The sequence below is a fragment of the Danio rerio genome, chromosome 11 (assembly GCF_049306965.1).
Source record: "Danio rerio strain Tuebingen ecotype United States chromosome 11, GRCz12tu, whole genome shotgun sequence".
Classification (NCBI taxonomy): domain Eukaryota; kingdom Metazoa; phylum Chordata; class Actinopteri; order Cypriniformes; family Danionidae; genus Danio; species Danio rerio.
The window spans coordinates 9,391,813-9,418,787 of NC_133186.1; the positions used below are offsets into that span (position 1 = coordinate 9,391,813).

The 26,975-nt window shown below is 37.0% G+C and overlaps 1 protein-coding gene across 9 annotated transcripts in view; it reads right to left on the reverse strand.

Moving 5' to 3' along the window:
• naaladl2 (N-acetylated alpha-linked acidic dipeptidase like 2) overlaps positions 1-26,975 on the reverse strand; it is a 635,527-nt gene that overhangs the window by 130,492 nt on the left and 478,060 nt on the right. For all 9 annotated transcript variants that reach the window (XM_073916359.1, XM_073916358.1, XM_073916357.1 and 6 more), the window contains one exon: positions 12,830-12,976. In XM_073916359.1, coding sequence (XP_073772460.1) covers positions 12,830-12,976 — 147 coding nt within the window. The remainder of the gene's footprint in view (positions 1-12,829; positions 12,977-26,975) is intronic.

Genomic DNA, 26,975 nt, shown 5'->3' on the forward strand with positions numbered 1-26,975 from the left:
GGCAATGTGCCTCAGCTTATGCAGACTCTGACCCCCAGCCTGTCAGCAGGAGCTCCGTCATCATCTCCCCGCCAAGAGCAGCTTTACATCAGCCAGTCCATTATTGATGTACCGCTGGATTGCATATGTCTACTGTAGTTTATACATGATATTAAACACATTTTGTACAGATCTAACAAACTGTTTTTGGTCTTGTAAACCTATTTAATTCATCCTAATACATTATTTTATCTAACCACGTACACACATTTTCCATATTTGACTGATTGCTTGCCTTTATTACTTATATTGAATAAACCTATAGTATGTTATACTTTTATAACGGTCATTATTGACTATTAAAACTGATATTTAGCAAAAGAGACAGAGTATGTTTCATATTTTTCAATGAAAATGTGGTTAAAAATATGCACACAGTGAAGATGAAGATCATATAAACATGTAGCTACATGATGCCTCAACATTTTTGGTGTCTGTTAAGTTGCTAATATGAAAATGAAAACAAGCAGTTCCTTATATCATGTATTTTTTTATTTATTTTATTGTTGATGATGTAAAAACACTGTAGCCAGGGTGATGTGGAAAACATTATACCATATACTGTTGTCTTTGAAGATCTACCTGACATTTCCTCAGATGTTTGTTTTCCATATCAAACTTGCGAAGTCTGAACTTACAAGGAAAGAATGCAAGACTGAACTATGTGTAGTTTAAGATAAAACCCCAATCAAGTAGCACGAATGTCAGCCGCGTTTTCCTCCATGCACTAAAACTAATAATATTAGTTTAATAATTGAGTTTTAACACTAAAACTGCCTCTTGAGCATTTTTAAAATGCTCCGTTTTCAGGGCTTAAAAACTCTGGGCTAGTGTGGATGGAAGGCGTAACCGTAGCAAAAGTTGTGCATTTTAAAACTAAAATGTATTCGTGTAAACGGGGCCTAAAGTACATGTTCATGTTACGCCCAATGGCAGAATCCAGATGGTAGGCTTGTGTCGGCTCAGACAAGTCTAGCATGCTGTAGCTGTCAGTCGTGAGCATTTAGTTAGCTAGCAAAGGGATCTGCCATATGATTCTGAAGCACAAAGACCCTCCGGATCTCCCACATCCAGCTGCCGTGGCTTCACACTGCTAATTAGATTAGTTGTGCAGACACTAATACAGCACCTCGGGCCAGAAAACTTGAACATGCTGTCTGTTCACGGCCAACAGACCTCTGACTTTCCAGGACAAGAGTCAGATTGTATGTCTGGGAGGGGAAGGCCTCTAGTAAACAACTAGTGACTGATTTTTGCATGGTCAGGCACTTTCTGAGTTAGCGATCAGTTTTGACCCTCAGCTGCAGGGTTGGAGACAGAAACAAGACATGAAGGCCATCTGGAGAGGGAACTGAATTTGCATGGGTGGAGAAGGACTCCCCGATCTGTCACTCCGCATTAGAGCAGCACATTTAGTTTTGAAGACCAGAGGAGGTTAATCAAAGTGATTTGTTAAAAGGTTTCATTTATGAGGGTTGTCGGTTCTGCTAGAACATGGATTGGTGTATTTGTTTACGTTGTCAGGTTTTTTTTTTTTATCTTATATAAATAATAAATCAATAATATACTAAAAGTATGTATAATAAATAAATAAATAAATAAATAAATAAACATTACATAAAATAAAATAAAAAAGACTTTCCTGTGACACAAAATAGCCTGTAAATGACATCAAGCTTGGGGCGGTGAGATGGCACAGTGGGAAGCCTTACAGAAGAGAAGGTTGCTGGTTCGAGTCCCACCTGGGTCAGTTTGCATTTCTATGTAGAGTTTGCATGTTCTCCCCATGTTGGCTTCGGTTTGCTCTGGGTACTCTGGTTTCCCCCACAGTCCAAAGACATGCTGTACAGGTTAATTGGAAACGCTAAATTGTCCGCAGTGTATGTATAAATGGAAGTGTATGGGTGTTTCCCAGTAATTGATTGCAGCTGGAAAGGCATCCGCTGTATAAAACATATGCTGTATAAGTTGGCGGTTCATTCCTTTGTGGCGAACCCAGATTAATAGAGGGACTAAGTCGAAAATAAATTGAATAAATGATAAATAAGCCAGCATCATCGAATCATCTCTCATTAATCTTCCAAGAATTTATTAAGTGTAATGCTGTGTTCACACCAGACGTGGCACATGCAAATAAACTGTCATTCGCCTGTAAAAAGAGGCGTGAACATTTTCAGTTTAGTCGCTTTATTAGTGCATCAAATTCACTTCACAATAGATGCAGATTTGTGTCATGGGCAGGGCTTCTGTTTGCACATTGACTTTAGCTTTGATGCTAAATGGCTAACATGGATTTTGTTGAGATAGTAGCTGTGATTCATGTGCTTTATGAAAGCTAAAAAAAAACAGTGAAGATTCATTCGGAGGCTTCTCTGAGTCAAGCGCGTCAGACACGCAAAACGCTTAACTTGCGCTGCTTCATTCGAATCACATCTTTCGCACCACCTTATTCATGCGGAATCGCACCCCAGGATGTCTATTCGCATCTAAGCCTTGACTTAACATGAAAATCACTTGTGTTTGACGCTTCATCTGAGTCTGGTATGGAAACAGCATAATATTGAACCCCAAACTAGAGATCTGTGCGGGACTAAATTTTGAAGCTCGCTCCCGCCAGGTTTTAGCCCGAACCCGACTGCTCCCACTTATATTCAGCATTTGTTGTCCCGCTGCCGACCCGCCACGTTTTTTACCCGCCGTGCCCTATCCCGCTAAAGAGCAGGGGGAGAACAATACCGAAAACCACCCAGCTTCACATAATCCAAACAGCATTTAACTCATAAACACACACACGCACACACGCACAGACACACACACACACACACACACACACACACACAGCAACAAACAAGCTAAGTAGCATCACGCTGTCTCGTTCACACATATTCATATGTGTGCTCGCTCGCTCGGGAGTCGGGATCGATATTGCTAGACGGCCCGCTCCCGTCCAAAATTAAACCAGTTAACGACCGCTCCCGTGCTTTATTCGGAATTTTATTCCCGCGCTGCAGAAATCTGGTCAGGTCTCGTGCGAATGCAAACCTCTACCTCAAACAACATACTAGGAATAGTAATTTTCTGGTGACAGTAAAGTAAGTTTACTATTATTTACTAATAGTAATGTTAAAAAAATAGCATAAATAATACTCTGGATTTTATAATTATTCCTCTATCACAATTTTATCAATTTATTTTCAATCAATCAATCAATTGTTATGTAAAGAATTATTCCTGTTAAAGAAAATAATTAAATCAAGAGGAATAAGCCAGCTTTTTCAACTAAATGAATGAATGAATGAATGAATAACCGAACAACGAAGGAACGAACGAAGCTCATGTTTTATTGGCACTGGAAGTATTAATATATAAAGACTCATGTACAGTAGGTGAGAGTTCAAAGTGGCTATTAACGCCGCGGCTTGTACCGCCGCCGTTTGAAATAGGTGCCGCTCTGTTTTTAGTGTATGACCGCAGTTTATGAATGAGCCGCCAGGGGGCGCAAAGGGACGGGATGCGAACGGACAGAAATAGCCCATACAGCTACTGTGCTTGTAAATGATATTAAACAATAAGTCAAAGCATTATAATTGCTTCATTAATCATTTAAAATTTGTTAACACGCTTTATTGTAAACTTTTTAAGTGCAAAGAGGATTCGTTTTGGAAAATAGAATTGAAGAAGTAAAAGACAACTAAAATGAAAGCACAAACATTTAGTACAAATAAGTAGTCTTAAATAAATAAATAAATAAATAAATAAATAAGGCAGCCTAAATATAGAAAGATGTTCAGTGTTTGCTATTTTGATAGGACTAAGACAAGACATTTTCATTTATGTTTTATTTCTGTTTTTATTTCCATTTTCATTGTTGATTATATTTTACTATCTCATTTATGTCTCAACAATTGTACATAAACAAATAATAAACGAATAATGAAAATAAATGAATAATGAAAATAGGCCTAAATAAATAATTTATTTAAAGACATTGCCGTACAGTACGTGAAACACTGAGAAAAATAAATTGACCTACCTTAAGCAGATCACTAAAAGTATAATAAAAATATTTTTGCCGCAGGACATAAATTAAGTCTTGCAGGTTTATTTTTAATAATTTAGTTTCAGTTCTGTTCAGTTTTTTTTTTTGTTTTTTTTTTTCAAAACGTCAATGTTCTCCTTTAAAGTAGCTATAACTGTTGTTTTTTTTTTTGTTGTTGTTTTTTTACTTAATGGCTCAGTATGTTTTGTATTTTAACTTCATATTCAGTCACCTTGCAAATGTGTGTGAAATATAATGCCGCATAACCGCGGAAAAAGAAGAAAAAGCTGTCAAAGGTTAGAGCTAATTTATCAAATAAGCTATATTAAAATACAGCATTTATGTTATTACAGGCAGAGTGTGAACAAACTCAAGGCTAAGAAGTGCGCTTGCCTTTTAATGCATTTGCGGCCTTTTATAGGCTACAGGCAACCATGGTGTATAATAATGTTTTTTTTTTCTTTTTTTTTGTATGGTAAAGGACAATGCACATTATGTTATTGATGTAAACTTAGGCTAAAACTTACCATTGATAAACGTGACCTACCTCAAGCAGATCACTTAAAGTATAAAAAAAAAGTATATATATATATATATATATATATATATATATATATATATATATATATATATATATATATATATATATATATATATATATATATATATATATATATATGTATGTATATATATATGTATATATATATATGTATGTCATGTTGATTCTGCTATCTGGAAGAGCAACGGCTCCTGGGGCGAAGGGACATGACGCAGAAAGCAGAAGCAGGGGATGCTGGGAGCTAGATGTCACAGCACTGACCGTGTTGTACCCAAACACACCAGCACACCCTCAGTGCTAATGCAGCCTGATGCTCTAACGCTAGGAAAAGGTTACACTCACAGTTTAAGACTCAACAGAACTGCACTGAGAATGCTTAGCCAGGCATGACTGCAGGATCAGACAGATGTACTGTCAGCATGCAGAAAGTGTCAACCACCACAGCATGAGACAGACGTACCATACGGAAAAAATCATTTTATGTGTGAAATGGATAAGCCTTCCACCCAGAGCCTAAAATTAAAGCCTAAAATTATATTTCTTGTGTGTGTGTGTGTGTGTGTAAATGTGTGCTGCAAAAAAAATTGCATTTAGAAGATATAAGCATTCAAAAGTTCAAAGTTTGTTACTTAAACTAATAAGAATCAACTTTTTTAAAACATCCTACATTCACACTGCAGGTAAATGTGGCCCGGATCAGATTTTTTTGCCCACACATGATCTGTTTTTGTCTTGACTATCCAAACAGCCCAAATACCATGGAATCTGATCTTTTTGATTCAGATTTGTGCCTCTCACACCATATACGGTATGAGCACAATTGTCCTATTTTGACTGCTGTGCCATCATAAATAATGAAAATAATCCATCGAATAAGGCTTTAAGACCAAACGGAATAATTTGCCGGCTGTTGCTTCGGTGGGACTATAATCTGATGTAAGAGAAGTCTTCTTTCACTATTGTATTGTTCTTAAACAGAGAAAACATTTTACAGGTAGCTAAATCTAAATCTTGGACCTTATTCCTGAAATAAAAATTAAGCACCAGAGGCGACCATATTAAGTTAATTTGAATATATTTTGGCTATCGTTGATATCCAGGAATTTTCAAATATATATATATATATATATATATATATATATATATATATATATATATATATATATATATATATATATATATATATTTTTTTTTTTTTTTTTTTACAAAAAAGGCTAGAAAAAATCTGAAAAATTATTTATTTATTTATTTTATTTTTTATTATTATGTTTAAATTCTTTTATTTTATTGAAATGGCCAAATTGTGACTGAGGACAGTTGAATGTACTGGCCAGTTTGTTTTTTGTCTAATAAATGACAGTAGGCTGCAGTTTTTTGTTTTTACTTTAAAACTTTGACAGATTGCTTTTTTTCCCTTCTGATATATGATGTAATAAATCTGTATTTTAAAAATTAGTCTTGTTTTAATTTTTTAATTGCAATTTTTAGGAAAGATTTACTATTTAAAGAGCCCATATTATACATGAAATAGGGTCATATCTTGGTTGTAAGGGTCTCCAACAACAGTTTAATATGCATGCAAGGTCAAAAAACACTTTCATGGTCTTATAATCTGCATTTATTTTTACCTAATTATCCCAGTGACTCCCGTATGAATCGTCCAGTGATTCATTTGTTCCCAAACCCCTCCTTAGCGCGAAGCTAATCTGCGCTGATTGGACCAATGACAGTCTATTGCGATTGGTCGACTGCCTTCAGTGAGAGAGTGAAATGCCCAACAGCTAATTAGCAATATAAAAGTAATCACAGTTCATACACGCTCGATAGTGTAGGCGTGGATTTTAGCTGCCAGTGGGTCAATGTAAATACAGACTATGGACTTTAAATACAGACGTCTATCTATTTTATTGAGCAAAAACTCCCAAAACAGTTGAGGAGATCTTCTAGCTTGTCTCGGCTCTTATCACAGACACACACACATATTGCACACACACACAAATGCACACACGCACACACACAAACACTTAACCCTGCTCCGGACGACAATGCGCGCACACACACACACACACACAAACACACACACCTCCGGACGACTGTGCGAGCACACGCACACACACATGCACACACAGACACACACACTATTCCTCCTCCACGGAGCTTCGTTAACAAAGCAGCACGCGTCGCGTTTTAAACGCGGCTTTGCACCCGATATGAGAATAAAGCGAGTTAACCTCATACAGTATACGCGGTTACAGGTAACAAATCACAACTAAATACATTTCCAAGCTAGAGTCAACGAGGCAACTTTAATCGCACGTACTTACACTTGAGAAATGGAGGAAGAAACCCATCCTGACGTCCATCAGTAAGTTACTCTTTACTGATCCTTCCTTTAACAAACGCTGATGAAGTATTCTTTGTAGCATGTAGTTTCCAGAAGTTTCCAGTAATTTCCAACTGCTTGGCTATAATGCTGAGGTTTCATCTTTGGGTAGAGACTCAATAATATCCATCTGCAGTGTGACTTCAATCGACCGGCATGTTTGTGGGTGTGTGTGTGTGGGTGTGTGTGTGTGTGTGTCTGGGTTTTATGTCAGAGGGCGGGCCGCAGGTTTGAAATCTCCCGGGTTTGCGCGTGCACATAAATAACTTGGTTTCTTTCGTACGTCATGGCGAAACACCAAATGACTCTGTATCAAGGCGACTTGTTTGAAGCACTATGAGTCGACTCTTTTATAGATGAATCAACAGTTTTAAACACAGTACTTTTACAGATTTAAGCCTTAGCTGGATATTTCACTTAAAGCTGTGTTACAAACTACATGAAAGGGCATTTTCAAAAACCCATAATATGGGCTCTTTAATAACAAGTACTGTATGACAACTACCTGTAAGTCAATGGAAAAGCGGTTGTTCCCTGCGCCATCTGGTGGCTATTGCGTAAAGCAAGGAAATGTTTTTTTAATTTTTTTGTTAAATGAAAAGGCGGCTTTTACAACCGCAGTATTGCTCATGACTGTGGTTGATAAATTGCAGTATTGCACGTGCAGTAATGCGCATTCTTAGTAGCCATATCTGTATATAGTAATAAATTAAACACAGATCTGACGTTTTGCAATGCGACCGCAGTGTGAACGGTTATGTAGGATTTTGTAAGATTTGAGATACCATAGATACTTTGATGTCTTTGACAATACAAGCATGGGCTGGAAACACAAAGACAATTGGCTCTACATCTCACCAGGTGGGAATGCGGGAAAGCTCACTCCTCCCCTTTCACCCTGAACCCCTCTTCCTGACCTTTTCTTTACCTTCTCCATCAGAGCAGATCACTCACGTTTCACATAAAATGTCCAAGTTTTTAACAGGATGTATCGTGTAGCTCTATATTCATATATGGTATCATTTTAAATGTCTAAGTGTGATTGGTAAAGTGGTCCTAATTTCACTATAATATTTTACAATTTATCTTGTATATGTTGATCTAGCTTTGATAAAATATTTATATATATATATATATATATATATATATATATATATATATATATATATATATATATATATATACATATACATACTCACACAAACACACAATTACTATGCTTACTATGTTCTGAAACATCCTAAAACATTAAGACTCCCGTTTTCTTCCATTTTTTTACAGTTCTATCCCACAATAATAATCCCGTAAAGGTATTTTCCCATATTTTTTAATCTTTCTCTAGAGGAGTGTAAATAAACATTAAAGAGCCAATCCTCCCTATACACAACCAATTCTGCCGAATCACCAGGAGCTGCCCCTCACTCTTAAATGTGAGTCCGTTCTGTGCTTTCACTTTGTTTAGGCATGAAAACAATTTGAAATAAATATAAAAACGGCGGGATCCCCATTCCTTTTCATTACAGGTGCCATCTCGTCTTCATATGCAATCCTAAAAACAGTCATATAGCGTTGCATGACTATCAGCTGACGCACTCCATAGTGATAAATAGACGCTGTTTCTCAAGCAGATTCTGTACACTCGATTTGAAGCGGAGCAAAAGTCTGGGTCTTGGGTGTGCGTTTGAACAGACATATACACATAATTGATAATAATAACATCTAAATATGTTGATCTTGGTGTTTTTTTTTTCATTTTAACACAACTAATCCTAAATGAGCATAACAAGTTAGGAAAGCAATCGAATGCTTTCATTATAACATTAGATCTGCATTTTTAAAGCGACACGTCTTTTTTTTTTAATGTAATCAAACAAAAAATCTAAATAATTAAGATTCATTCATTGCTCTGTAATCAGAATGTATAAGTTATACAGTCAAGAAAAGGTTTATGATAGTAGTCATATTACTGGCAATTTAACTGTTTATTTTCAACGGAACCGCTCCAAATGAACATATTTCACATAGCAATGTTGACAGCTATGCCCCAACACCCCACTAAAGTTAGATCCTGTAATGGATCCATAAGCACAAGACCAGTTCTGAATTAAAGAATGCTCTCAGATAAAGTGCAAAATGGAAATAAGGAAACATATGTACACACTTTAGCATTCAAGCTGGCTGAGTGTTTATTTAAAAGGAAGAGAAAGTGTGTTGCTCCTGAGAGATGTGCACATGTGTCGTCTGAAAGGACACAACAGATAACGCACAGACATAAGGCCACGACAGATGGAACAAGTACTGATGTGGCTGCTGAAGGAGTCCTGGGGTTTCACTGAGGAACATGAAAAATCCTTTTATATGACAGGAAACAGTTCCCTGCGTATCATAATGAGGCAAAGAGGGTGCATGGGAGAGAAGTGACAGCATGTGCCGCACCAGACAATCCACACCGAACTGCATGAAAGCATTCGGGTCACAGTGAGTGCAAAGTCCCCTCCAAGGTTTCTGTGAATGTGTGGGAACTCTGGGTGGATATGCGAAGGAAACTCAGTTGAACTGAAGAATACATTCAGTGGTTTAATTGACCTTTTGCAAATCCCTGCCCTCTTCTCTTTCAAGCTCCCAGTTTCAGCCTTGGCCCTCTCCTATGAATTTGTGCTTTCCCCAGGGAAATAGAGAATGATTTCTGGAAAAATGACGAACCTACTGATTTCAGACAGAAGCAGACATAAAGGTCTGAACAAAGAACATTTTCAGGATGTGACTGTAACTCGAAATAAGAAAATAAATAAATAAATAAATAAATAAATAAATAAATAAATAAATAAATAAATAAATAAATAAATAAATAAACTAAGATTGAAGCCACAGCCTACAAGTCATGTGATGGGAAGTTGGGATTATCATTCATTCATTTATTTCCTTTTCAGCTTATGTTATTTTTTACGTAGCGAATGCCCTTCCAGCCGCAACTCAAAACTGGGAAACACCCATACACTCTTGAATTAACAAACATACACCACGGCCAACTTAGCTTATTCAATTCACCCATACCACATGTCTTTGGACTGTGGTGGAAACCGGAGCACCTGAAGGAAACACACACAAACATGGGGAGAACATGCAAACTCCACACAGAAATGCCAACTGACCCAGCCAGGGATGAACCATTCAACCGAGTGTGCGGCCGTGATGCCAAGTTTAGATTATTTGAATATTATTAAAATGTTACAAATTGATTCACGAACGGCGAGGCAGTGGCGCAGTAGGTAGTGCTGTCGCCTCACAGCAAGAAGGTCATTGGGTCGCCGGTTCGAACCTCGGCTCAGTTGGCGTTTCTGTGTGGAGTTTGCATGTTCTCCCTGCCTTTGCATGGGTTTCCTCAGGGTGCTCCGGTTTCCCCCACAGTCCAAAGACATGCGGTACAGGTGAACTGGGTAGGCTAAATTGACCGTAGTGTATGAGTGTGAGTGTGAATGTGTTTGTGGATGTTTCCCAGAGATGGGTTGTGGCTGGAAGGGCATCCGCTGCGTAAAAACTTGCTGGATAAGTTGGCGGTTCATTCCGCTGTGGCGATCCCAAATTAATAAAGGGACTAAGCCGACAAGAAAATTAATGAATGATTCACGAACACATAATTCACAAACAAACAGTCTCTTCACAAACAAGACAATAATGCATCTATGAAATTATAAGAGACAGTAAAGATTGAGTCATTGTTTATCTGGGTCTTCAGGCTATGCGGTTTAAAGATTAAATATACTGCATTGATTTAGTTAGTTAAATGGTTCCCGACTATCTACATGCATATCTACATACAAAGGTAAGTGTGTGCCTTAGGTAAATAAAATACTAATCTCCAGAAATGGTTTTATATGCTAATGCAATGGTTTAAAAAAATTTTTCTAAGTTTTTTAGAGTACCACCTCAGTAAAGTACTGTCTTTCCAAGTACCACCATAATAAGCAGTACTTAAGTACAGTAGCGTAGTAGGCCCAATAAAGCAGCTACAGAACTGCAGCTAAAAAATGAGGCAGATTAATAAATATAAAAAATATTTATTATTGTCAGCCATTTTAAACATTATAAAAAGTTAGAACATTAACACTGTACTGTGTTATATGTAGAAAACAAACAAAAAAATAAAAAATAAAAATAAAACGTTTAAATTAAAATATGCTTTTAAAAGTTCAAAATGAAAGGTTACTGTTCAAAAAAAGTAAAAAAAAATAAATATTCTGTACATAAATGTAAAGTATTACTGTTGCCTGGACCCTGGAAATATAAGCTATATGTCATCATATTCACATATAAATCATTTTTGATAAATTTCGAAATATATGTAGCATGTACATATGACATCTTTGATTCATCCGCGTATCACTAGAAGGAAGCCCATGTACCACTAGTGGTACATGTACCACAGTTTGAGAACCACTGTGCTAATTTATTACTTCATACTCTAGGGATAATCATAGGGAGTCATGAGCTTCAGATTGACCATAGATGGAATGGTTGTGAATATTAATGAGCTTTACACTAATGCAGCTCTCAGTGTTTTAACTAGTATCTAGTGTTCACTAGCATCTAGTGTTTTCAAAATAAAAAGTCCCACATGTATAGTAATTCAAAACAGCCTGAGGTATGCATGTTAAGGATCCTGCATTTACATGCGGAGCAAAAATCTGAGTAACCTAAAAATTTACCTATGAACCTTGCCTAACAAGCTACAAGTGTTTTCGATGTGCGATTTTATTGGGCTGGAATTACTGATTATTCAGAGAAACTGATTATGCTTCTTGGCTAATCACAAAAAAAAAAAAAATCATAATTAAATAAATAAGATACAACACTAAAAAGCTACATAAGTAAAAGTACTTTTTTATTTATGCCACTTAGTAGTACAATTAGAATCAAAGCGACCACAGTTATTTGTAATTTGTTACTTTACATCAGTGGTAGTACTATATAAATAGAGGTCCTTTGACTCCAAAATAAACCTTGATTGCATATATTTAGTGTGAAAGTGCTCCTTTTATTGTGGGTAAAATAATTAAAAACCAGAAATACATCTTTCTGATCCAAGGATGCTTTCACACCTAGACTTTTGTTTCAAAACCTGTCACGTTTGCATAGTTAGCGCGGTTCGTTTGACATATGTGAATCCAGCAATTGCCCTCAGATCTGCGCCAAGACAATCGCTCTGAGATCGCTTGTATTGAAACGAACTCTGGAGCGGATCGATTGTAGTGAGAAAGTAATACGATCCGAGCCCGGTTAAATCACAGTGTTTTATGGATATGTAACAGGCATACGGCTATATGAAGAGAGAATTATGAGTAGGGCGGGAGTTCATTCTAGACATCCTAAGTCTCCCGAAAGTTTCGAGAGACTCCCGCAAATGCACAGAGACTCACGGATGCCTGCAAATGAGTTATAATCTCCCAGAAATCTTGCATCTCCCTCCCAGTCCTCAAATATGTCGTGCACCCTTGTCACCCCTCCCCACCGCATCCCTCATCGCTCCTCAGCACCTTGTCAAACACCACCAAACTACCAAATAACAGATCTTCTTATTATGTCTTGTGTGTTACAATATGACTTGTAGGAATAGTTTTAGATTTTCAAACGCATAGATTCCATTATACTAATATGCGCTTGCCTCTTGAAATTCTTTTTTTTTCTCCTTAATAATGGACAGTGAGGAAGTATATGACTACCTGTAGTTAAAAATGTACACAATGGACTGAAGTACATGTAAAGAATGTTTGAATTATTGTATGTGCAATCGTATGTGAAAGTATTGTACCTCTGTTTTAGGGACCTCTGCGTATGTGAACTCCACCGTAGGCACTCCAAGCTGATTGGAGAAAAAGTTGGCATCTCCAGGAGTCTGCAGTGAGCTGACACTGGACACAGAGCAACCAGCTCCTCTGCTGCAGCTCATAGAATGTCTCTGAAAAATGAACACACATGCGCGATGATTGTTATTAATCAAGCTATGTAGCCATCCATAGTTGCCAAAAAATGTGGAGCTTTGAAAATTAACACCACATTTAATATCATGTTTAAGAATCTTCTTGAATTTAAGAAAAATCCCCATTTTGTGGCTAGCACAATTTACTTTAACTAGGGAAATCACTGTAGCTCGTTTGGCAATGTTTCCACTGAATGGTGGGGCCATTTTCACTGTCAAAAGGCGTACCGAACTAAACCGTACAATATCACTTTTTCAGCACCTTTCCGAAAGGGTATCAAAAGGCGGAGATCTGCCCGAGCTTACGCAACAAGCCAGAATGAAAATAAAAACCTGCCATATTTAAAATACACACACAGCCGAGAGATTACAGCAGAATTATATATACATATAATAACGAGCCATGGCCGATCCGGGCTCAAACAAACCTTGTCGTCGTCTTGATGAACAGCCACAAAGCCATGGAGTAGAGCAGAATCTACCCTGTGCCTCATAGTTTTTTTACGAGCCAGTCTGAAGCGCGAGCGCTTTAGCTTTTTTGATTGCGCCCGCCGCGTGTCTGTATCAGAATAACAAACTTCTTGAGCTGACGATAATATTGTGCGCTTGATTATTGATGTGCTTTTAAAACCCGATAGTGTCTAACACTGACAAATGGGAGAATGAAGCGCGAAAAAAAGGAGAAGCTGAAAAAAGGAGAAGCCGAAAAAAAAGGAGCACATTATTTCTTTAGCAAACGTAAACAAACTGCCTTGTTTTAATTTTTATCATCACTTTCTGGACTAATATGAACTGGGAATGATGAAATTACTCTATATGTGCTGCTGAAGATTACAGACACAGATAAGAGGTTGTCACTGACTTTGGGCTATATTTTGTGTTGTTTTGAACCCAACCAAGGACGAAATGTCGGCTGTGTGTAGTTTTTCTATAGCTGGTAACATATCGGAGACTGTAAGGGTGTTCATATATGTTCATTTATTTATTTATTTAACATATTTACAGACGTTACAGTAGGATATTTCGCGCTGTCAATGATCTGCAGTTATGATCAAATCATGTTCATAGAAAAGTTAGTAATAAACATTTATACACAAGTATTTATGTGTGTAAAGCATCTAGTTTTGCGAGACGTGCTTCTCATATTATATGTAAGCGACTTGTACAGCTTTATTGTAGACAATTCCTGGGGCGAGAATGATCTAACTGAAACTTTCTGTCATACATCACGACAACCAAAAGGGTACCCTTGGTAGTGGAAACGCAAGCCTGATAAAGGTGACCCGTACCGACCCGAACCGTATCGTACTGTACCAGTCAGTGGAAACGAGTTATTTGTTTTTTACATAATTGACCCATCACTATACCCCGCCCTCCTCAGTTACTGTTGTTATGCCTGCCAAGCTATCAGGCCTGGCACCTCTATTACAGTATGTTTTTACCAGTGTAGACATGCCTAAGGAGGTAATTACTCATTTTTGGTGAGCAGGTAAGATATCCGAGAGAGTAAGACAAAAAGGACTTCAGTATGCAATAGAGAAGTATATCCATGGCATAATATGCAACCAATTAGAAAATTGTTTAATCAAAATTGAACCTAAAGCTTAAGTCACAGCGCAAGCAGCAGCCGCCTCATATACATAGACCATTCAACAGCTTTGTTCGTACACAGCAGGGTAAATGAAATTTGAGAATAATCTAATTATTATATATTAAACCGTGATTTCTCTTTCTTCACCCAAAAAGCTGGATACGAAAATGCTGTGCAATAAAATATAACATTACTAACCAACGAGACGACCAGGATGAACTGCGCTTCTACAGAATTAATTCAAAGAAAAAACAGTAAGGGGAAATGTATGGATTTGTGCCTAATGGTAGCATCATTGACCCCTAAAAAGCTACAGTACATATTGTAATGAGTAGGGGTTGACAAAAGAGGTGAGGATCCACGTGCCGCTTTATAAACTGAAGAGTCAATACACTTCACCCACAGCTTTTTTCTGTCATTTAAAGATGTCATATTTATGTCAGAGCTCCAATTAGTTGATGTTTACATCTATATTCGTCAGGCATTAAAGCACATAATTGTCAGTGTTGATTAGTGTTGGTTATTTTGCATAGATATTTGCTGGTAGGAAAAATCTGTTCTTTCAACTCTATTTATACTTTGACTGCATTTTAATTTATAATTTAATTCCTCTTAACTACAAATCAGAAGAAAAAAAATCTTTATAAAAAGCATACAAACATTTTGACAAGTAAAAGTGTTGTAATCACCAGCAGTGTTACTCTTGCTGGCTGCAGGAGAACACTGACATTCAACTGCACTACAGATCCCATTATGTACTTCACTTACACACCTGGCCCAGATCACCCTTGATTTCAAACACAGAGCTGAAGCTAAATGACCAAAACAATATTTCAATTGTTTTACAAGGTGGTCAGCTGGCAGGTTTTTCCATTCGCACACATTTTTATCATCATGTGATCTTATAACAAAATCACATGACCTTTTTTTAATGTACATTCTGGAATCCATAACTATTAGATTATTTTCAAATTTCCGTCACTCTGCTGTGTATGAACAAAGCTGCTGAATGGTCAATGTATATGAGGCGGCTGCTGCTTGCGCTGTGACTTAAGCTTGCAGGTAATCCATAGTCAGAAAAACGAGCAGCAAAAAAACATAAACAATAAACAAAGCAAAGGCCAAAAATACAAAAGGCAAGAGCTAGGATGACACTTCAGTCATGCTCGCATATCACATGACTCACCAGCAATGTGTGTGTGCGTGTGCTTAAGGTCCTGGGTAGTCCTGAACAGCTTCAGTTGAGTGTGTTTGCAAACAAGAGGGATATGTGACAGGTGTGTGAGTAAAGTGCATGATGGGATCTGTAGTGCAGTTGAATGCGAGTGTTCTCCAACAGCCTGCAACAGCAACACTGCTGGTGATCACAACACCTATAACTGTCAGAATGTTTGTGTGCTTTTTAATAAAGTTTCTCCTCTAATTTGTAGTTGAGAGAAATTAAAGTATAAATTGAAATGCAAAGTCAAAGTTTAAATAGTACAGTTAAAAGAATAGATTTTCCTTACCTGCAAATATATATGCAAAAGACCCAACACAGGCAATTATGTGCTATAATGCATTACTATTGACTAAATTTCTGATGAATGTAGATGTACACATCACCTAATTGGAGCTCTGACATAAACATGAGTTTTAAATGACTGGAAAAAAAAATCTGTGGGTGTAATAAAATTAAATGAAGAAAGAAGGGTTTAAAAAGACATGGAAAGCCAAAACAGCAGCTAAAACCTCTCCGCATTTAGAAAGCAACCCTGTCAGACGTCAGAGATGTCAGAGTAAATTAATACTATCTGCTTGTCCCAATACCTACATTACCAGGAGGATGAAGATGAAACCACGGTGGACATTTCAGCATTACAACAAACACAGCCAAGGAAACTGAAAATAATAAATAAAGCTGCTAGAATGGCATAGAGCAGGGGTGTTCAAGCTCTTTTCTGGAGGGCCAGTGTCCTGGAGAGTTTAGCACCAACCCTAATCAAACACACCTCCACCAGCTAATTATGATCTTACTAGATATACTAGAAACTTCCCGGTAGGTGTGTTGAAGCAAGTTGGAGCTAAACTCAGCAGGACACAGGCCCTCTAGGACCGAGTTTGGACACCCCTGGCCTAGATATTCACCTGACCTAAATCTAATAGGTAATAAATAAAGTTTAGAGTTCATAGACAAGACCTACAAAACCAATCAAGACTTTTAGACTTTGTTAAAGTCTAGAAAAAAATCTAATAAAATCACACCTGGATAAATCTGTTCGAAATAAAAGCACTCTCAGGAATGTCTACACCTAAGCCCACCTTTAACCAATAGTGTGTGTGGGTCTGAGTGTGCATGTGCAATTCTGCAGCCAGACACCATAGAGTTCAACATGTATTTGAAAGCTTCTTCAAACTTTTTGGTCTGCTTATATAGGGCTTTAGCATGGGGTAAAAGCAAAGGTGGAGTTTGCCAGGTAAATTGTCGGGTAAAGTGCAATGCAGTTGTGCACAAACATAAAGGATTTGCACAAAAACTAACAAAAAAAATAAAAAAATAAAATAAAAAAAATAAAAGAGTAGGCAGTACTGGTCAGTCGAACATACCAGTGCTCTCTTGAGCATTTGGACTGAGGAGAAAGTTTGACAGCTGAAACAAGGCTATCCTCTGCTGAAACAAGGATGTTATGAAACACAGTTACCAAGTGTGGTGTGCTACAGAGTTAATGTACAAGTAGAGCAAAAGTTGAAAAAGTTATGGGCACAACTGAAAGCCATTACGAGTCACAATGGTCAGAGTGGTGCTCACAGAAAAAAAAATAATACAAATAAAAAAAAAAAATCATGCTGTTTGATATTATAGAAGGTGTGCCGCGTCACCACCCCTCCATTAGGGAAGAGACACTTAAGACACAATGCCAACTAACATTACAGTCATAGAATAAATGAAGTAATGAACTAAAACACATTTGTGTGTGCTAAATATAATTTGATCCTTATGATATGATGCGGTGGATCTGATCATAAGTAGAGATGATCAGATCCACTACTTCTGATCATCAGAAGTAGTGGATGATCAGGTTCTTCTGAGTGTGCCAGTTTAGGCTCAGTTTAAAACACAGTTCAGATGTTTTTACTATAATGTGTTAATAAGTGTCATGTTGGGGGCGTGTACAAAGCTTGCTGTTTTAGGGGTGTGTTGCTTCACATGAAAATTAGTTTCGGCTTCCCGCCCAACGTAACAAAGGGGCGGAGCCAAGAGCTCCCCTGCCTTGTGTTTGCAACAGACAGGTAGACCAAGATAGAAGCTTAGCTACATGAGAGGTTAAGCATTCAGCTGTATATGTATGACTCGGACACAGACCAAGCAGAGAGTACAAAATCATTTCTGTCTTTGTAAAGTTTTACAGCCAACTGTGTGCGAGTTTCAAGTGCCGAGCATGTACACCGAGACTAATAACCATGCACACTGAGTTAACTTTGACTGAGGTACCGCATGCGCCACGACACGGCACACCATACACTCTCAGTGGCGAGGTAGAAACATGAAGTGTCCCGAATCGTCGCGCCACGCAGTGCCATGCATTCCAGAACTCCAAACATAGGCCTCCACCAGGGCAAACACAACGACGCCCCAAGTCGGCGACCGTCCGCGGCGCCCAGCCGCCAACCCAAAGCGCCGCCGCGTGCACTCCGACAGAAACCCATGCCCAGAACTACGGAATGCATGGTGCCGCACCACACAGAGGCGCTTCTGGTGTGCGACCTGCAGGCAAGTTTATTATTTTATTTCCAATGGAGAGACGCGCACATGAGGCAACGCGCGTGCACTTTTCCAGCTGCTCCCGGTTAAGATCACAGGGAGCTTCTGTGATGCAACCGGCTGAAGTTTAAGGTAGACACAATGAAAAGTACACATGTTTGCAAACCTACCAAAAGGTACAAACAATAATTCCGATTAAGGCGGTATTGTGGAGAAAATTGATCTTGTGTTGAGCCCAATGAGCCTTACATCTAAAAAACAGAGCAAGGGTGTTGCTTTAGTGATATCACTTTGACTCACACGCTGAAAAAGGCGGACGTGAAACGACAAACTAAGGATGTGGTGACGTGCATGTCATTCAATATTGGTGGGCGGGGGGACCACACTCCTACGTCAAGTTGCGGTTGCTCTGAAAACTGCTCCAATTGGTCCACCGTTTTTATGTTGTTAAATTAAAAAAAAAAAAAAGGACTGTGTGTGTTTATATCACCCCAATATGACGGTCTATACACTATACTTACAGACATGTCTGTCTAAACAGCTTTAAAGGTAGATTTTTCACCATAGGTCCCCTTTAATATATGCAAAAGCCTGAAGTTTGGTTTTGAATATTTTTATGTTTGAATGGGAAATGGGAATATATATGAATATGTTACAAAGAGATGACTATGTTTGCCTTAGTACTGTCTTATGCCGAGTTCAGACATGATTTTAGCCCCAATTTTGATTTACTGAGAGGTTTTGAGAAATTGGCAAGAAATGTCTGAAATTATAGGCAAATCGGTGCTCGTTCACGTGATTAACAATCACACAGTATGAACTATCAAAGACGCAATCTGAGAGAATCGCTAATGAGTCGCCGACACCCGTCAGATGGCTTGCTAAAGATCTGGAGCTGTCGGTGACACTCTTAGTGGCGCAGTAGAAACATGAAGTGTCCCCAATCGATTCAAAAATGTGTGAAATGTGTTCTGATTGAAAATAGCATCGGCGATGACCTACAGCCAATGAGAGAACAGCATTCACTACTATGGGTATCTGCAGGCCAGCGGGAGGTTGGGGGTGAAGTTAAAAGGGCTTCTTTTAGTCTATTTGGACTCAAGAACTGGAAGAAAAACTAGTGGAAATTTGGCAGGAGGAGCACCCGAGTCTGTTTGACGTGTCATCTGAGCAGTACGACAACAAAAAATAAAAAAAGTTGAGGAGAAATAGCTAATTCCCTTCAACGCCCAGGTGACCAAAATAAGTACACTTTCTACATCGCTAAAGGCTTTTTTCCCATTGTGTAGATACTAAAAATATATACTATGTGACCTTGCGTTAATTCTTTGTCACGTCTCGCTTGTGTTTGGTTGTGAGATATAGTTTGCAGTTTAAACATTTAATTGACTTCAAACAAAGCACAAGAAGAGTTAAAATATTACCAACTGATTGCATGCATGAGTCTGAAGTTCGGTTTTGAATATTTTTATGTTTGAATGGGAAATGGGAATATATATCAATAAGTCACAAAAGAGATGACCATTTTGACTTAGTACAGTCTTAGAGGATTTTAAACAGCTTGAACTGTTAAATGCATGAACAATCAGTCTAAAGGTGAAAGTAGCAATCATTTTTAACTGAACTGATTTGTTATTTTATTGAGGTATATATGTTTAATCTTTATTTAATTTATGCAGTGAAGCCTATGGAGTGAAGTTTATACTTGATGTGATTTGTCTGGTATTGATCAGCGTTGATGAGAAGAGAGTAAGGAATATGGTCTCCACAATGATAACTTTATTTTGACAAGAAATTTAGATTTAAAACATGAATGTGTAACGTTTTCTTTACTCACTTTATAATGCTGGGGTGCCAGACAGTATGTCACTGTCAAATAAGAGATTGAGAGACTTCAAACAGACAAACAAATAAAATGTTGATCATAAATGTTTGACTAGTGTATAATTTGTTGCTTCTTTGTTATTTCAACATTTAGCAATAATAATGTGCTCATCAATTTAATTTGCATAAGCCTATAATGTGCATCCCACAGCCCCAAAGTACTATTTATTTTGTATTGATTGATGGTTTAGGATTAATCTGTTTTGGGTGAAACTGGCTCTTGGCTATTTATTAACCCACAGGTTTAACAGTATTGATTGCAAAACAGCTGCTAAATGAAGAGGTACTGTTCTGCTGTACAGCCACTGACATGAGCTATAATATATATTATTTTTTTTGTCAACACACGCAGAAATTCATGCTGCTACGCAAACCTTAAACAAGTGCAAATGATGACTGGCAAGGCTAAAATCAATGTAAATCCATACTAACACTATTTGAAAGCATTATGAAAGAAAAAAAAAATACAGACTGCTGTGCTACAATCAGCTGTGACCAGCAACAATCATCAGAGTAATTCATATCAGACAGAGCCTGAAAAACAAACAAAACAAAATTGCAGCTGCTTTTGGAGTTCCTGGACAAATGCTTTTTCACATCCTTTGAAACATGTTCTATATAACAAACTGACACACGTTTTGCCCAGAAAAAAAAGTTTGTTTTGAATTTGATTTAGTAATATTTTCTACATTATCAAGACAAAGTAATATGACATTTCAGGACAGGCATTTTCACCTAGTTTTGTCATGCCTTTGAGCCAATGAACATTTGGTCCTGCAGGTTGCACTAATAATCTGAGTTGTATACACATACTCTCTCATTGCATGTACTGAATGCTGATATTTTCTTACAGTAGTAATCTATAAATTTTATACACTTTGCAAAATAGTAAAAAAAAAAGAAGTTATATATATATATATATATATATATATATATATATATATATATATATATATATATATATATATATATATATATATATATATATAACAACAATAAGGACTGCCCGGGGCCAGTGTGAGAGATGCTTGGGAAAATAGACAGAATCGTTACTGGCCCAATCAAGTCACTAAATTTCAATTTGCCTGCTACAATTTGTCAATTGTGTGCAAATACAGTCTTAGAATCGAGAAACAATTAGTGCTTTTAGGTCTTTGAATGCTACCTTCTCTGTGAAGTCGTAAACACCATATTTCTTTTAGTTTCGTCTTTTCTGATTGGATGTTGTGAGCACGTTATTATCTTCCAAAACCTGGTAAAACACAAACAGCAAAGACCCGGCAACATGACAGCAACATCAAATTATGAAACTACAAGAAAACTGTTTACATGGGTGTCATCTTTTTGTTTTGCAATAAAATACCTGCAAACTTTCCATTCTGCTATAATTTACTGCTTTCTCGCTAGTGTTAAATTTTTCGACTTCCACCATGTAAATAGCAAATGCGCTATGGAGTGACGCAACTGACTCTTAAAGGGAATGAGAGATGTGACTCTGATTGGTTTATTCTCAAAACACACCTATAACCTATTAGGAGAATAAGCTCAACCCTGATAGACCATGCGCCACAGCGAAAATTGGATTTTTCCATCCTTAAAATAGCAAAAGTGGAATCTAACAAGCCCTTAATCCTTTTGCTCCCTACGAATTGGACTTTGCGCATGGATCGTCAAAATAGAGCCCATAATGCTTTAACCTACCAAACCGTTTTAGACAATTTTCATGCTACTTTGTAGGAACAGTTTTATGATGTCCTTCATGTTCCAACAGTACTGCACTCTAGTGCAGAAAGCAAGGTCTATACATAGATGGCCAGTACAGAGTACTGATCTCAATTTGATAGAACATCTTAGGAATGAATTTAGAGTAAAAAACTGCAAAACAGAGCACCTTGTCCAAAATCAGCACCTGACCTCAGAAATATACTTCAAGATGAATAATCAAAAACTCATATAAACATTCTCCTAAACCTTGAGGAAAGTCTTAATAGAAGAGATTAAGCTATTATACTGTGCTACTATAACAGCAAAGTGGACCAACTACCTACTAACCCTTATGAAATAAGATGCCTTTAAAGTCTACGTGCATGCATAGGCAGATGTCCCAGAACTTAGTGTGTAAGGAATATGGTCTCCACAACGATAACTTTATTTTGACAAGACATTTAGATTTAAAACATGAATGTGTAACGTTTCCTTTACTCACTTTATAATGCTGGGGTACCAGACAGTATGTCACTGTCAAATAAGTATATATATATATATATATATATATATATATATATATATATATATATATATATATATATATATATATATATATATATATATATATATATATATATAAACACAATATAAGCAGGAAACCTTACAAAGACCTGTTAAACTCCTGTTCATACACAGAACTTCAAGTGGGATAAAACACTCAAAGTACTCTTTCATCATCATCATCAATCATGTTTGAAAATTAAATCAGGAATCAGACAACAAAGAAACACATCATTGCAAACACCAAACAAATACACTCTCATATAACTCTTTAGGAAGGGATAAATTTGAAACAAACTCAAAATGGTCAAGCCACAAAAGTGCTCTCAGTCTTGTCATCAATACCAACAATAGTTCAATTATACCACAATTCAAAAAGTCCCTGAAGGAGAAGGAAAAAAAAACTCAAAGTGCAAGTCAGAATCAACAGTCACAGTCATTAGCTGGTTTACTCACGAATATTTGTTGAAGGTTAAGGATTTGCTGTTCTAGATTGCAGCTTTGCAGTGCTGGCAGTAGAGGCTTTGCGGTTCTCACTTTAGTTGGAGCGCTTAAATTCAGTAGATGCTTTGCGGTTCTCACTTTATTCATCCGCTTCTTGACATCTCGGCAGGGTTTAAACAACGCTGGCTGATGAAAGCATGATGATTTGAAACTCAAACGAACGCCATCGGAGAAACTGAAACTTTGCTAAAAACAAACCGCAGCGTGAGTCTTCCATGACGGCCAGAGTCCCTCTTCTCAAGGAACAGACGTCATCCATAATAAAAGTATTTACTGAGATTGCTGAACTTACTCAACCACAATTTTATTTATTTATTTTATTTATGACATCGTCACAAATGCATACAGTATATTATATGAAATTAAACTTAACATGAACAAATGACTATTAAAAACATCCCACAAACAACACTCAGAACTTTCATTGATCTTAATAAATAAATCATTAGAAAATTATGACAGCCAAGACAGACACATTTTTTAAAAATATATATTGTTATTTTTAGCATTATTTATTATTATATTATATTCATTATATTATATTTATTATATTATATTTATTATTTATTAAAATTGTGTAATGTGAGCATTCATTCATTCATTTTCTTTTCAGCTTTTCGGCATAGTCCCTTCAACCCATCACTGGGAACATCCATACACTCCCATTTAGACTCATACACTGCGGACAATTTAGCTTACCCAGTTCTTTGGACTTGTGGGGGGAAACCGGAGCACCTGGAGGAAACCCACACCAAAAACAGAGAGAACATGCCAACTCCACACAAAAATGCCAGCAAACCCAGCTGAGGCACAAACCAGCAACCTTCTTGCTGTGAAGCGATCGTGCTACCCACTGCCCCACCGTGTCACGCTAATGTGATGCACTTCAAAATACCACAGACTTAGATGTTTTGAATTGTGGTGCTTTTATTGTTATGTTGAATGGTGAAATTTGAAAGTCGTTATTCTTTTTAAATATTGCTAATTTGCATATATATATATATATATATATATATATATATATATATATATATATATATATATATATATATATATATATATATATATATATATATATATATATATTAAGTTTTGCGCCACATAAACAGCCAAATCTGAAAAGCAGCCAAATAATAAATCTGCATTATTAGCTTGACTAAGTAATATGACAATTTGGCAAATGTAAGACTTTCCCTATAGAGAAAGATAGAGTGTATATAACACATATTCTCCTTTTCTGTCATTTATTTTGCACTGTTTATGGATTACTGTAACATTCAGTGCTTCCTCCTGAAGAAGAAATAAAAAGTGGACTCTTCATAAGCAGCAAAAGGCGTTAAAGTCAAAATTAGCCACAACTTCCTGAGGTAAAATATGACAGCAGAAACAGCTTGAAAATGGCATGAAAGAAGGGGAATGGGTAATTTTTGCACAGCAATTCCTTTTCCCCTTGAGGAGAATCAATATTTAATTTCTCTGTCTGCAATGATAACGAGATGGCAAAATCATTGTTTATATATTTGAGCTTGAATAGACCTGTGGGTAGAGAGAGAGGGAGATCGAGAGAGATGCACTGGCAGAAAGCCACAGTAAATGAAGCTGCTCGTCTATTCGGCTGATGTGAAACAAAGAGCAGTTCTGCTAAAGAACATTAGCAAATGAGCTGGTTTTTATCATGGCATTGTGATACAGTGAATGAGAACTTCCACATCTGATCACATGCAAACCCACACAAGACCAGAAGCTATGTTTGTACGATCGTTTGAGAAATGGAATACATTCAGATCAGGGTCACTGTGAGGGTTTCTTCAGCTCTGGCCGTTTGCCCTAAGGGATGGTTAATGAGTGTGCGGTATGTTTTCAAACTATACAATAATATAATACTTGTTTCTATTTGTTCATTCAGTTCAGATTTCCTCACCATTAATGTGATTAGTTTGCCTGAAGAAAAAAGCTGTTTATTTTCCATTCACAAATAATTTTTTGGGGTCAAATCTATTTTATGACCTGAAAATAAAGTTGAGGGATGTTTATTTTATTATTATTGAAAACACACTTTAAATTAATTTGAAGCTTACATTTTTATTATGAAATTATGTCAACTCAAAGCAAGCAAACAAGCAAACCAACAAACAAGCAAAAACAAACAAACAAACAAACAAACAAACAAACAAACAAAGCAAGTAAATAAATAAAAAATAAAAATAAATAAATAAATGAATAAATAAATAGAATGAATGAATGAATGAATGAATGAATGAATGAATGAATGAATAAATAAATAAATAAACAAATAAATATTTATTTATAGATATAAATATCTATTTAGGTATCTAAAATGATTGATTGCCGGCACAAGACAAATCTTTTGATATACAAAAAAGCCAATGCCAAAATCATCCACAGTTCATCCATGGAAGAAAAGCCCAGAAGGGCCAGGTACTTCCCTGAATGTTTCCCATTGTTTACCATAAATATATCATTTTAGAGGCTGTATGCTAAAACTCCTAGAATGAATAGAAAACCCACTGCAAAAGCCGGAACAGAAAAAGGTACCTGAGATAATCCATCGATTCAAACTGCAAAATGACTATTTGTACAGCACAAAACATGTCATCAAAACTAAAATTCCTCACAGTACAAAGAAAAAATGACAGCGAACAGAGAGAAGGCAAGGGATAGAGAAAGAGAAAAGCTGGCAAATCTGTGAACAAAACTGTTATCTAATTCTGAATACGCTGGAGATGGAGAATGACCTTGCATTGTGGAGATAATTTATTCTCAGAGAAGGTGACCTTTGGAAATTACATTCGCAGAGAAGTGGAATTGGAAGTGCTGATACATTTATAAAAAGAAGCGACAAAATGAATGAATAAGTCTAAGATTATTTTAAAAAAAAAAACAACAAGAGGGCATAATGTGAAAAGTTTGCAATTGCTGCACAGATGGTGGCATATTGGAGCTTTTTAAAATGAAGGGACAAACAATCAGATGAAACACTTTTTTTCACATAATGCATTTATTATAATTGAAACGGAAACAGTGAAATTATTTGAATGTCTCTAGAGGCAGTTACGTGTGAATAAGACTTTTTTAAAATGTGATATTGAATCACAATTAAAATGTTTTTTCCCCCTCTGGTTATAATCAGCTAGACATTAACTACAAAAGGCAGAAATTGACTTTCTAAAAGAAACCCAGTATTTAGCATATGCTAGTCTCACTCTGTTTTTAAGGCCATTTCATCAAAGTGACCCTTTTTAAACAAACAATAATTGTCTCAAAGTTAGTCAAAAGTTAGACAAAGTTTTTTTTCTCTTTTTTTTTTTACAAACACTCAATTGGAAAGACATTGATAACACAGGAGACACAGGAACGACATGGGGTGACAACAAAGCACAACTGAGAGTACAGGCCAAAGGACTGACTAAACACAGGGATATAAATACCCATGGCAAGATGAAAACTAATGACTAACAGGGGTGAGACACATGTGGAACTGATGAACATTAACAAATGGCGGGAACTACAACAAAGGGATCACATGATAAAAAGAAACACACATGGAGAATGAAAACATGGAGTAAGATCACATGACGAAAACATGGAACACAAGACCTGACATTTACCCCCCGTTTAAAAGGCGCATCCTCGTGCCTTAAAATACAGAAGGGTGAGAGGAGGTTGTCAGGGTAGAGTCTAGGAGGGAGGAACCAAGAGATGAGTTGAAGCAAGTGGAAATGAGGAGGTGACCAGGGAGTCATGAGAGGGAGGAGACAGGAAGGAATCCAAAGCAGGAGGTGTAGGACCCAGGACACAGCCAGGAGAGTGACCCTAAGTGGAGTCGACGAAGGGAGGAGCCATGGAGGAGTGGTCGACGACTTCAGGGGGCCAACTGTGGGAGACACCGCAGCTGGAGGTGGAACCCAAGGAGGAGACAGAGAGCCGTATGGTGAAGTTGACATCAAAATCCCGGAAAGCAAAGGTAG